Below are 12,995 nucleotides of genomic sequence, written 5' to 3' on the forward strand. Positions count from 1 at the left end.
TTCGGCAGAATTCTCCTTAGCCTTTAGGGGTTCGGCAGAATTCTCCTTAGCCTTTAGGGGTTCGGCAGAATTCTCCTTAGCCTTTAAGGGTTCGGCAGAATTCTCCTTAGCCTTTAAGGGTTCGGCAGAATTCTCCTTAGCCTTTAAGGGTTCGGCAGAATTCTCCTTAGCCTTTAAGGGTTCGGCAGAATTCTCCTTAGCCTTTAAGGGTTCGGCAGAATTCTCCTTAGCTTTTAAGGGTTCGGCAGAATTCTCCTTAGCCTTTAAGGGTTCGGCAGAATTCTCCTTAGCCTTTAGGGGTTCGGCAGAGCTCTCCTTCGCCTTGGTGTTTTCATTTAGGTTAACTGTCAGATTGTCGGTTAACACAATTGGTTCATTCTCAAGAGGTTAAATCGATTGGTAATCATCTGATTGAACAGTTCTTTAACTCCTCTTAATGTTTGTTTTTCCAATTGCGATTGAACTCCAGCATGACGGTAAACCGATTGGTCAACGCAAGGATGAACCGTTGGACCTACAGGGATTGATTCATCCACAAGGGTGGTACCATCTTGGCTCATAATCAAGGCATTGAAATACGCTTTAAATCCTTTCAAATCTTTAGTGTACCTCATATAGAAGCAATTAGATGCATTCCGAAAACTCTTTGACTTCATGTCAATACTTCTAACGCAACCCAAAGTTTGCACCACATCGAGCCATACTTTTCCCAGTTTACGCTTAAACTCACCTACCCTCTTTAAATTGTGGCCAATTACTGCAAGCATTGCATTTCCTAGTTCTTCATTGGTCACATTTCTGTAACTTACGCTAAAACGACCCTTATCCCTTACTTGCCCCTTCTCAAAGGTTCGTCCTTCCATTGTAGTGTCAAAAGACTAGCGACAATTAAGATCTATAAAAAGTTACTAATAATAATTTTCGGCTTGCAAAATCGCTTAAAAACACAATTTACACTTTCCATAGAAAAAATTTTAAATGTACAACCTAACTATATGCATAGGGGAAAAAAATTTAAATATTTTTGTTTCATTCAAGGAATAAATAAAAATAGATATAATAATAAAAAGTTATCTTCAAGAGATAGTGGGGTCTTTGAGCAGCTTCGAACATACAAAATTTAAAATTTCAAAGAGTTACTTCTGGATTATTGTATCACCTAATTTCTCTTACTTATTCCATTACCGAATGAAAAATTTATATGGTAAGCCGACTCATAGGGGCAAAATTTAATATTAAGTTTCCGTAGAACGCCTGTAGAGATGTTTACCCTGCGGTACACCGGGGTTAACATTTTCCAAATTCCAAAAATTTTGTAATTTCCCTATTATTGAAAGGGCCACATTTCGTTAATGTTAAAAATAGTTATGAAAACCATAGTTTATATACTTCTGGTTGTAAAACCCTATTTTTTTTTCTTTATATAATTCTAAAGAAAGATTCACGCGGAGATGCTACGGGTGGTACGAGGTCAAGGGTTGTGTATAGAAATTCCCTTGACTCGCTCCTATCTCTCTATCATTCACGTGTTCATCAATGGATTAGTTAGCGAGTTAACATAAAATCTAAGGAAGGATTTGGCAGCGCTTTTATTTTTATTCTAAGCACGTAGTTTAATTGCAAAATTATTTTAAACGCGCGAAATTAAAAAGCTAAATAACTATCTGTCAGTTTCTCACTTCAATTTAAGGGGTCGTCCATAGGTAATAAAGACAAGGATCAGAATGCAGGAGGAGAGCTCGCTGAGCTTTAAACTGGGTAGGTTCTACTTCCGGAAATCTGTCTACTTCGTCCCGTGCATAAGCGGAAGTCAACTGCAGAAGTTTGGCGTGCGAAGTCCTACCTTCCGATCCTTCTCTTTATTATCTATGGGTCGTCCGTTAAACACCTAGAAATTAGCACTGTCAAGGGTAAAGTTCCCCTAATCTATAGGTGTAATCGCCAAGGAAAGCAGCAGCAGGTGGGTGAAATACGGCAGAGGCAGGTGACCTTTGTTCGTTTTACTTCTAAAATAAGCATTTTGGAGAATTGGCGCTACAATCTCGCGAAAACATGGACTAATTGTTCACTGTTCAGTCCTACTTCATACCGACTGCCGAGTTTTTGGATCTTGGCGTAATGTGGTGTCTGCGACGTATTTCAAATAATTTTACTCACCGGCCGCTGACTCCTCTAGAGTCCCTATAATTAACTAAAGTGAAAATTACACCGACTTTTAAGAGTGGCTGATCCCTCGGTAATGGCTCAGATTATTTCTAAACACGCTGCATATTGAACTATACCTCGACACAGGCATTTTAAATGCCGTGCTGAAATATATAGCCGTAAAATACTAATCATAACTCGGTGGATCTTTTGGCAAAATTTCATTTACATTTCCATAGAATGCAGCGTCCTTCGGTACTTAATTGGTATAGTACCCTTGGTTTAGAAATAACCTGCCTCCTTTTATCCCCTTAATATGCTCACTACTTTCCCCAAAATCAACAAAACGAAAGAAGAAGAAAAAAAAGAATTATAACGTAAAACGTACCTTAATTTTTAAGCTATTTCATGTGGGGAAACGGCTTACAGTCAAGCGATTGCTTGTTAACTTTTGACTTATTCTCTGTTCGAGATTTTAATTGAACTCCAAACCGACTATAACCAAATACCTATTTAAGATATTAACTAAACTCCAAAGCAACTAATAACAAAATATCTATTAAAGATATTAATTAAACTCCAAGCCTCCAAAGCAACTAAAAACAAAATATCTATTAACGATATTAATTAAACTCTAAGCCGACTAAAAATCAAGTAGCTTTTCAAGATATAAATTAAACTCCAAAACAAGAATCAATTATTTCTTCGAGATACAAAAAAACTCAAAAACGTATTGGTCGCAACTCGCAAATCACAGAGAAAAAAAAGTGGACTTATTGCCAAAACAAATTGTCACTTTATGGAAAAAGGGTCCAACATACATCACCCGATCATTTTAGAGGTAGGGCAAAAAAAGGTCAAACGACAACTGTCAATCTAAATTCTACCTATTGGGGAGCAGAGAAACAAGTACTGGAATAGAAGGTCCTTGTTACTTATTTTTCTTTATATATTTCTAAAGATAGATACACGTGGAGATGCTAGGGTTGGTACGAGGTCAAGGGTTGTGTATAGAAATTCCTTTGACTCGTTCCTATCTCTCTATCATCCACGTGTTCATCAATGGATTAGTCATGGGGCAGGGGAGTGGAGCGAGCTGATGACCTGTATTTGGATAAACCCAGCTCGTTTCCATTCCTTACAGTACATAATAGTGCGTTTTTAGGGAAATGGTTTAAATGAAACATAAGCCGCAAATTATTTATGCAAAAATATCACATAAAAATATATGTTTAACTCATGACTTCAAATATAATACTTCTGATAATTTGATTTTATGTAACCAGAATTGATAAAAATCAGTTGATTTTCCACTTCACCCTCCCTTTAAGGAACACTCTTATTATGACGGTTCATACGAAATTAGCAAAAAAAATCCAGGTTTTATAGAGTATGTCTCTTAAAGGGGCTGACCGACCCCCTCTCCTTTTCTACCCACCCGCTATGCTAAGCTCTATGTGGAAGATCGTCGTTTGTCCCATGGTCTGAACACCCCCTTTAAATTTAAAGTTGTATAATTTTACATTGAAGGGGTCTTTGTAATCTAAAACAGGTGTACTCTCAACTGATGGGATGTTTAAATTTATAGGCACGGCGTACCTCAATTCATCTGTAATAAAATTCGGCTATGGATCTAGATTTTTTTTTAAATATTTAGGAATTTCTCTCATATTTTCCTCTATGGATGGTCATTTATGAAAAACCAGGGTTTGAACGGTACCAGGACGCTACCTAGCAATCTAGGTAATTCCTCATGACTATGGAATTGTGAAGCTTTTAGTGTTGGGTACCTTCTACTCCAGAATTCTCTCTGATTACTATCGTCGTTTTTCATGGTAAAAAGGGGGTAGGCAACGGTATTGAAAAGGTCCTTAGAAAAGCCCTACTCCTGACACGAGCTTACAATCACTTACTCAAATTGCTTCAGCTAGAGAAGTTCTTTTTTTATCAAACTACGGCGTTACGTTTTCGAAAATGTAAGTTATTTTATATTTTGTATAAGTGTTGCTAAGTGTGGGTTTTTTATAGTCTCCTTTCGGAATGTGCTATAGGGATTTTGAATAAAATTCAAGGCGTTTTGTGACATTTTTAAGTAATTTAAAAATTTAAATGGCGTTCAACAATTTTTCATTGAAAATTGTTGGCTTTATTCAAAATTTTAATTGTAAATTCCAAATTTCAAAGTATAAGATTTCTCTCGAAATTCGGAAATGAGTAAATAAGTGCTATAATATTCCTGCGGAAAGCATATTGGGTTTTGGGCGATATTTGTGAAATTTTGGAATCTCTTAAAAATAAAATGCTAATGAAAATGACCACCATTTTAATTTGTTATTCATTATTTTTGTTAAGGGCTTTTCAAATCCAAGTCGGTATGTTCTGGACAAAAGCCAAAATAGGCACATATAACGAAGTGTCCCTGGGATTTTGGAAATCGCAAAAAATAAACGATTTGAAACATTTTCCGATATCTGAAGATATTACCCACATCGGAAATTCCGATTTTCCGGTGCTATATCCGGGTGGGAGTCACATTTGGGCCAATTTTATGGTAAACCATAATTTGGAAATGGAACCTTTAACCATAAGTACGTGAGACGCAATTTTTCTCCAGTTTGAACTGACGGGTTTTGCATACACATAATATTACTTTCATTAATTATAAAAATAATTCCAACAGCTGCGGAGTTATATGATGCCGCTAAAGGGTCTATTTTTGCGCCACCAATTATCCAGTCTGTGGAACACGTGTCCCGGGAAACTTACGACAATTACGAAAATCCCGGTAAACAAATTAGCCGAGGCAGCAGAAGCCAACGAAACAGAATAACACAACCGTACGCCAAATCAGAGTCATATCAACGAAAAGAAGGTAAAAATCATACAATTTTAGCAAGCAATAATTCCAGCTTTAAACCAAACATTCCTGAATAATTCTACCCTTACATTCCCTAATTTTTCAGTTCTCATTTTTGAAATCTATTTATTTTCTAACCAATTCTATGAGTAATTTAAAATTGTTTTAATATGTTGCAGAATATGATCCTCAAACCATTACTATGGGGAAAAATATCCTTGGCCGAGGTGCAACCGTTGAGTTTTACCCAGGTTTCCACCCAAACGTCAATTTTGAAAAACTCAGGCAGACATTGGAGCCACTGTTAGAAAAATAAAAAAAAATGAATAGGAAAGTCCTATATATTTGTACCAATGCAGATTTTGAAGAATACCATTACGGAAGAGGCGTGACTCACGAAGCGCTCAATGAGTGGCCAAGAGAGTTACTCGAAATGAAAGTAAAGGTGGAACAAGAAACGAAGTTCCAATTCAACGCGGCGGTGATAAATCTGTACAGAAATGGTAATGACTGTGTTGGGTGGCACTCTGACGATGAAAAGGGGGTTCATTCCGTCATAGCTTCTTTATCTTTTGGAGCAACTAGAAAGTTTCAGATGAAGCCAATTGGGGCAAAGCACGCAGTTAAGTCAGTTGACCTAAAAGATGGGTCCTTGCTTTTGATGAAAGGGACCTGCCAGCGTACTTGGTTGCACCGCATCCCAGTGCAAGCAGATCCCGATCATTCAGAAGCAAGGATCAATATCACCTTCCGTTATATGGGGGATATGGGTAATTTTAAAGTTAAAAACAATCCTCCTTGTTATTTCAAATGAAATTTTCTAGTCGCGAAAAAAGATAAAGAAGAGGTGACTGAATGAACACTTTTTTCATCTGATCTGCCATAAAATATTGTTATTATCATTTCTGTACAGATCTACGCTTGTATTTTGTTATTAATGCGAAAAAAATAAGCTTAAAACTAGTAAAGTTGAAATAAATTAATTCTAGTAAAACCCAAACAAAATTTAAAACTTGAAAAACCAAAATAAAAAAAAATTTAAAACTTGAAAAACCAAAATAAAAAAAATTTAAAACTTGAAAAAACCAAAAAAAAAAAAATTTAAAACTTGAAAAAACCAAAAAAAATTTAAAACTTGAAAAACCAAAACCAAAAAAAATTAAAACTTGAAAAACCAAAATAAAAATGTAAAACTTGTAAAACCAAAATGAATTTAAAACTTGTAAAACCAAAATGAATTTAAAACTTGTAAAACCAAAATGAATTTAAAACTTGTAAAACCAAAATGAATTTAAAACTTGTAAAACCAAAATGAATTTAAAACTTGTAAAACCAAAATGAATTTAAAACTTGTAAAACCAAAATGAATTTAAAACTTGTAAAACCAAAATGAATTTAAAACTTGTAAAACCAAAATGAATTTAAAACTTGTAAAACCAAAATGAATTTAAAACTTGTAAAACCAAAATGAATTTAAAACTTGTAAAACCAAAATGAATTTAAAACTTGTAAAACCAAAATGAATTTAAAACTTGTAAGTTCAATTAGAATCTGAATGCTTAATTTCATGAAAATTCACCGTTCGGGGGTGAAGATACAACGTTTTCCCCCCAAAAACTTCTGTTTTTCGTTAATTTCAATTAGAATGACCGAGTTGCAATTAACGAGACCGGGTGCATTCGATAGAGGAGTTCAATTAGAATGTGTATGCTTAATTTCATGAAAATTCACCGTTCGGGGGGAAGATACAACGTTTTCCCCCCGAAAACTTCCGTTTTTCGTTAATTTCAATTAGAATGACCGAGTTGCAATTAACGAGACCGGGTTTTTTCAATAGAGGAGTTCAATTAGAATGTGTATGCTTAGTTTCATGAAAATTCACCGTTCGGGGAGGAAGATACAACGTTTTACCCCCGAAAACTTCCGTTTTTCGTTAATTTCAATTAGAATGACCGAGTTGCAATTAACGAGACCGGGTTCTTTAAATAGAGGAGTTCAATTAGAATGTGTATGCTTAATTTCATGAAAATTCACCGTTCGGGGAGGAAGATACAACGTTTCCCCCCCGAAAACCTCCGTTTTTCGTTAATTTCAATTAGAATGACCGAGTTGCAATTAACGAGACCGGGTGCATTCGATAGAGGAGTTCAATTAGAATGTGTATGCTTAATTTCATGAAAATTCACCGTTCGGGGGGGAAGATACAACGTTTTTCCCCCGAAAACTTCCGTTTTTCGTTAATTTCAATTAGAATGACCGAGTTGCAATTAACGAGACCGGGTGCATTCGATAGAGGAGTTCAATTAGAATGTGTATGCTTAATTTCATGAGAATTCACCGTTCGTGGGGGAAGATACAACGTTTTCCCCCCAAAAACTTCTGTTTTTCGTTAATTTCAATTAGAATGACCGAGTTGCAATTAACGAGACCGGGTGCATTCGATAGAGGAGTTCAATTAGAATCTGTATGACTAGTTTCATGAAAATTCACCGTTCGTGGGGGAAGATACAAGTCTTTTTAATTTTAGTTTAAATTGGCCTGAAAATGGTTATAGGTATTTTTTGCTTTTTTGGTTTGGCAGAATTTCCGACACGTTCCCGACTTGATTCTGCCAGAACCATTCTGGCAAATTGACGGCGATTTCTTTTAAACCTAGTACGCCTTCTGAGTTAAGCCTTGGCGTTGTTTACAAATCAAGCCAAGCACGAAATGTTAACGTTGGAGGCAGAATTAAATTTAAAAACTTTGAAGAAAGCTTAGTCAAAGTTCCAACCGAAGGTAAGTAGGCCAGTACATTGCGATTTGGTGTGAAATGAAACTTAATTAACTAACTACAGTAAATAATTTTACTTCCATTGCAATACCGATCTCAGCTGTTTAGCAGACGATATAATTTCAAATTTGTAACAGGATCTATGATGGCCTATTATCCCGGAGCCTACCCCCGCCCCTAACGCTAGGTGTCGCTTTTCGCGCTTTAAATCACATTCCTATGGTAGTATTTGATTCTCCCACTAGAGAGCGTAAAGGTATCGCGGAAACGTCACGCGTCGGTAAATGCGCGCCACTATTAGAGCTCATTTCATCACTCCGGTATGAACTCCTGATGTTAATAATATTGTTTGAAATAAATGAAACAAACATGGAAATAAAATTGTGGATATAAATGCTTTACTTTAATTAAACTAAATTTTGAATATATATCTTTTTTTTTGCTTAAAAGTAGATCTCTTTGACATTGTTCTAACGATTTAGGAACATTTCGAAAACATTTTCTTATTCACTTCCTTATGGTGCAGTTTCAAATATTTACTTAACAAAGTTAACTCAGAACGGCAATGAGTAAGATAAAGTCAATATTATTCCTTAACGACAGAGAAAACCAAAGTCAACACTGAATTTGGAATGAAGGAAATAACCTGTTGCCTGTTGAAAGTATTGTAAACTGTTAATCCCTCTCGTTTCCCGAGAGTTCTTGATTTCCTTATCTGCCCACCAGTACTTTGTGCTAGCGCACTGACTTTGGTCATAAACAGAAATCGTCTCAGAATTTTCTTTTTTCAGCTGAATAGTCTAACTAAAATCCAAGGCAAAAATCCCTTTTGCACCACGCCGTTTTCAACAGTCTGAATTACGAGTCATTCAACATGGTTGATATTCGACTGGGAATAATAGAGGTAAGAATATTTAAGCAACATTAATCTCAGATTATCTTTCAACGCGATTCGATATCGAGAAACTGAGATTAATCACGAAAGTTTCATTGGGCAATTTTTTTTTTCTAATAGGAAACTCAGGGTTTTGGTATTGCCGACAATCTTTACGCTTCGATATCGGAGTTTTACAGTAAAAGGTTTAACATGAGGTAGAATTCTGTCACACTCGATCATATCGCGTTGTCTAATTAATATTTATTCTTTATTCCAAGCATCGGTTTTGTGCCCATTCCTTCGGATGAGCTTAACACTATTCGAAACAGGAGTGACTTACCACAGGTAATATTAAAAATAGCACAAGCGGGTTTTTCTGGGTCCCTCAGATAAGGCACAGCGAATCTAAATGACAATCGCTCTAAAAATAAGTCTCCGCACGCAAACTATAGGACACTGTACCAATAGAAAATAGACGAGAAAGTAAAACTTTACTTTACCTCCACCTTTTTTTGAGGGTTGTCCTGCTTTTAACCCCCCCCCCACCCCAAAACTTCAAAGTAGCCAATCAGGAGGCCTGCGGTTGGATATTGTGTTTTTAGAAAGTAGCGCTGCTCAAGGGATTCTGGGGGAGGGAGCAGCTCCCCGTCCGCAGCTTCTGAGCGCATAGTCTCTCTCTCTGAAAGCTGTAAGGAGGCTATCCTAGGAGAAGGGGTCGCGAACCTAGAGCACAGTACGCGGATACAGGAGTTTTACTCTCTTCTTTATTCTCCTACTACACTCGAAAAGGCATAATAAATATATTTCTTCATTTTTAAACGTATCCATTTTGCAGACGATGGACGTGATGTTTTTTAATATACAAGTCGAAAGTTTTTTTACACCTGAGATGAAATTTCGAATGACGAGCGTTTATGACTCAGTGTCGACCTTCATCATCTCTTCAGTCCCGAAAATGACCAAGACACCGTCTCTGTCTTTCCTCAACATGGAACGACAAGTAACGAGAACTTTTCCCATAGGTTCCCAAGGAATGCAAAAACAATTTCTTTCAACATTAACTGTAGTTCTCCATAACTTGGGTAGTGAGTCTGTTGGCAGTTTCGATCATTTTGTCTCTGACCACGCTCAAAAATGGCCGAGCATTCGTCATAACTTTTGTCGAAATGATCTGGAAGAATTTCCTAATTTTTTTTACGAACGTGAACGGATTTCGACAATAAATGGTGTAATAAAACCATACTCTAAATGCGAGCCGTTTCTTTACAGCGTACAGCCGTGTCGAGAAAGCGATCACGTGGCGTGTGGCGGCCATGTCCTGGTTGATCGCGACCACTTTCATTTACTTCGAAATATCAGGCAACCTTAAGTCGGATTTCGCAGAAAAGGTTTATGATACGGTGGACACCGTCGACCAACTCGTCAAACAGGGTTTTCACAATGTCTGGTTCTGGGATGACACTGACGAATTGGTATCTTTTCGCAAAAAGGTCAGTACAGAAATAGACCAACCTATCTGTAATTGAACACGAGCTACTAAACAGTTTTTTCTGATATGTTAGATAAAACCAATGTCGACCATTTTGGTACAGGCTTGACTTCAACAGAACTTTTACATAACATGATAATTAATTGCTTACACGCAAATTATGCGAATAAATTGGCCTTGCATTACTTGCTTCTATAATTACTGGATGAGTTAAACAGAAACGTAAATTTCAATTTTAGGTCAACGTGTCCATCCCAAAGACCTCAACACTTCCGGTTGTGAATGGGGTTTTCGGAGACGAGTTCGTCAACGTCGCGCAAAACGTCGGTGACAAGAGAAAGTTCATGGTCGTAGGGACATTGATAATTCAATTTCTATTGCTTGAAAATCTAAAAATGGAAAATAAAATAAAATACGAGAGCAAATACTACTTTTCACCGTCCATAGACGATCACCTTTTGGGTTTTGTCGTTTCCTATCATTTCTCGCAATCAGAACTCATGGAAAAAGTCAACCTGATGTAAGAATAAAGAAACCAAGCTGCTTCTGTAATTGCGTAATTCATTAATCTTCATTTAGGGTTCGAGTTAGTCGCAGAAAACGACCTTTTATTCCATCACTTCTACAAAGCGCGATACTCGATCGATCTCATCGAATGGAAACAACCAGAGGACGATTTTTCAACGATATCCGTGAAGGAAATCCAAAGCGTTCTCTCTCTGTATTACGTGGGAAACGTCATCGCTTTATTGACTTTAATTCTGGAAATTGTTGTTTCCCTTTGTCTGTATTTCAAGAAGTCGAGAACCTCAAAGCGGCTCCGTCGTAGAGTTAATCTTTATAATCTGTTTTATGGCCTTTAACGATAAGTTAAAAAAATACTACATTTGGAGTTAGTATGTTTTGAGTACACGTGTGTAAATGATATTGCTTGAAACGAAATCAAACAAAAGTGTGGATACAAATGCTTTGAATTGAATCAAGAAAAAAATTCTGAATATATTCAGAAATGATGTTTGGAGCTTAGCTAGAGAATAATTATAAATTTCATTTTGATGTGAGAGAAGTCCATTTCAGATTTCCGTCGTCAGTACACCAAATTATATTACTCAAAATAAGTGTCACTCTGATCTGTTCCACCCTATTTTGGTTAAGAGTTCTATTTAAGTTTAAAAGTACTTCAGCGTTGTGTAGCTTCACCGTTTTCTTGGCAAGAAATCGGGTCGATTCTCGCGGACGTTAGTTCAGGCGGAAGTTGAAGGAAGAAAAGTTTTAATTACCTTAAAAATGTTGGAAGTAAAATCTCGTGAAAAATACGGTAATTAAATAAGAAAACTGTCGAGAGTTGGGTATATTTCAATTTGCATTAATGACTTACCTCACGAATGTTTCTCTCAGCCGCAATGCGGCATAACTTTAAGTTATAACTACTTTAAGGACGCTCCAACAGTACGCCTCGAAAATTTTTATTTCAGATAAAGGTTTTTTTGTTTGGAAATTAAGATGTCGTACAAAGTTTTATTTACCTACAATAAAAATACACTGCTTCGAACGATTGAGCTCTTATTTGTTCAAAGATGGCACCACAAAAATAACCAGTTTTAAATGGATATGAAGAAACTGATTTCCTACAGAAATTTTACGTTTCATTGAATATTTACTTGTTAAAAGTATTTAAACATGTCGGACTGTTACCTCTTTTTGCATCGGACACTAAGACCGAATGGCACTATAGTAAACGAGTGATCAACTTCTTAACTTATTATTGTTTCACGCGGCTGCAGTCAACATTTCCTTAACATGTAAGAGCGAAAAACGGCTTAAAATTACGGTACTTTTAAAACTCTGGGACGCGGAAATAGAGTCATAATTCCTTTAATTATAATACAAAAGAACCCGAACAGTCCTTAAATATGAACTTTGCGAAAACAGACTTCAACTACTGGCCGTTCTCGAAAGAAATCATTCATTATAATAACACCACTTATTTCGATACGAAACCACCTTTCTATAGCTGAAGCGTCCACTTGGTGAACTCGAAGTGCAGCGAGCTGTAAGAAGCACACCACCCGTCTTTTTCTCTAATTTAACAAAAGTCGACATGAACACTATCCGGGTAGCAATAGTCGAGGTAAGAATGTTACTTTTTACTGTTCAATAATTTCAATCTGTCGTGCAACGCCATTCAACACTGAGACAAGTCACGTAAATAAAATTTACTAATTAGCTAGGTGTGGTTGGGGTGGGGAGGGCCTGTTAGTTTCGAATGTGCTAATGCAGTACAGTTTTCCCGTTTTCTAAATCGCAAAGGTAATATTCGAGATGACATAAAAGTTGGGGTACATTAAGTTCTTACCAAGCCTAGCAAAAAAGGTCATTTCGTCTATCCAACACCCACACAAAAACCACAAAAAAGGTCATAATCGAAAAGTCTTTCAAACTCGTAGCTAAAAAGTAAAAACCGATTACAATATGGGTCAGGAGAATTTTTCAACGACAACTATAATAATAATAATAATAATAATCTAGGCTTTGTCAATGAAGGGATTTCCACACTAAGCCTGTGGCTTATTTACAGGTTGGTCCCTTTACAGTGCATAGAGGGGTGATGGCTAGCCCCTATGCCACAGCTAACCTACAGCGCCCTATACTAACTATTACCGTTAACAAATAACCGTTAATAAATAACAGCAATCCAGCCTTTATAAATAGCGCCCTTCCGCCTGAAACTGAATCTTTTATTCTAGCTACCCGCCTGCAATTGCTTTCGCTAACCCCAAAAACCGGAGTTAAGAGAAAATATTTCAGTAATAAACGCTTTCAACAAATGGGCTCCGCTACAGTTGTCCATCAA

The 12,995-nt window shown here is 36.6% G+C and overlaps 1 protein-coding gene across 3 annotated transcripts; it reads left to right on the forward strand.

Annotated features, from left to right (window-relative positions):
* Positions 1-7,535: 7,535 nt before the first annotated feature.
* On the forward strand, positions 7,536-11,657 carry LOC149621462 (uncharacterized). Of its 3 annotated transcripts, XM_089853684.1 has the most exons (5): positions 7,536-8,679; positions 8,791-8,867; positions 8,931-8,997; positions 9,488-9,652; positions 9,922-10,464. In XM_089853684.1, exons 1-5 carry the CDS (start codon positions 8,650-8,652, stop codon positions 9,976-9,978), a joined length of 396 nt encoding a protein of 131 aa, XP_089709810.1. In that variant the 5' UTR covers positions 7,536-8,649; the 3' UTR covers positions 9,979-10,464. The 3 variants fall into 3 exon arrangements, with proteins under 3 accessions (XP_089709810.1, XP_089709808.1, XP_089709809.1); XM_089853682.1 differs by having other exon boundaries at positions 9,488-10,464; XM_089853683.1 differs by lacking the exons at positions 7,536-8,679; positions 8,791-8,867; positions 8,931-8,997 and adding an exon at positions 10,721-11,657 and having other exon boundaries at positions 9,300-9,652; positions 9,922-10,142; positions 10,381-10,661.
* The last annotated feature ends 1,338 nt before the right edge of the window (positions 11,658-12,995 follow it).

The sequence above is a fragment of the Phalangium opilio genome, unplaced genomic scaffold (genome assembly GCF_054372755.1).
Source record: "Phalangium opilio isolate 3A_F unplaced genomic scaffold, DU_Popi_V2 ptg000204l_1, whole genome shotgun sequence".
NCBI classification, from domain to species: domain Eukaryota; kingdom Metazoa; phylum Arthropoda; class Arachnida; order Opiliones; family Phalangiidae; genus Phalangium; species Phalangium opilio.

Coding starts and splice junctions, on each gene's coding strand:
- LOC149621462 (XM_089853682.1), top strand. CDS start 8,650: ATGGTTGATATTCGACTGGGAATAATAGAG. Junction 8,868..8,930: donor AGTAAAAGGTTTAACATGAG/GTAGAATTCTGT, acceptor CTTTATTCCAAG/CATCGGTTTTGTGCCCATTC. Junction 8,998..9,487: donor ACAGGAGTGACTTACCACAG/GTAATATTAAAA, acceptor TCCATTTTGCAG/ACGATGGACGTGATGTTTTT.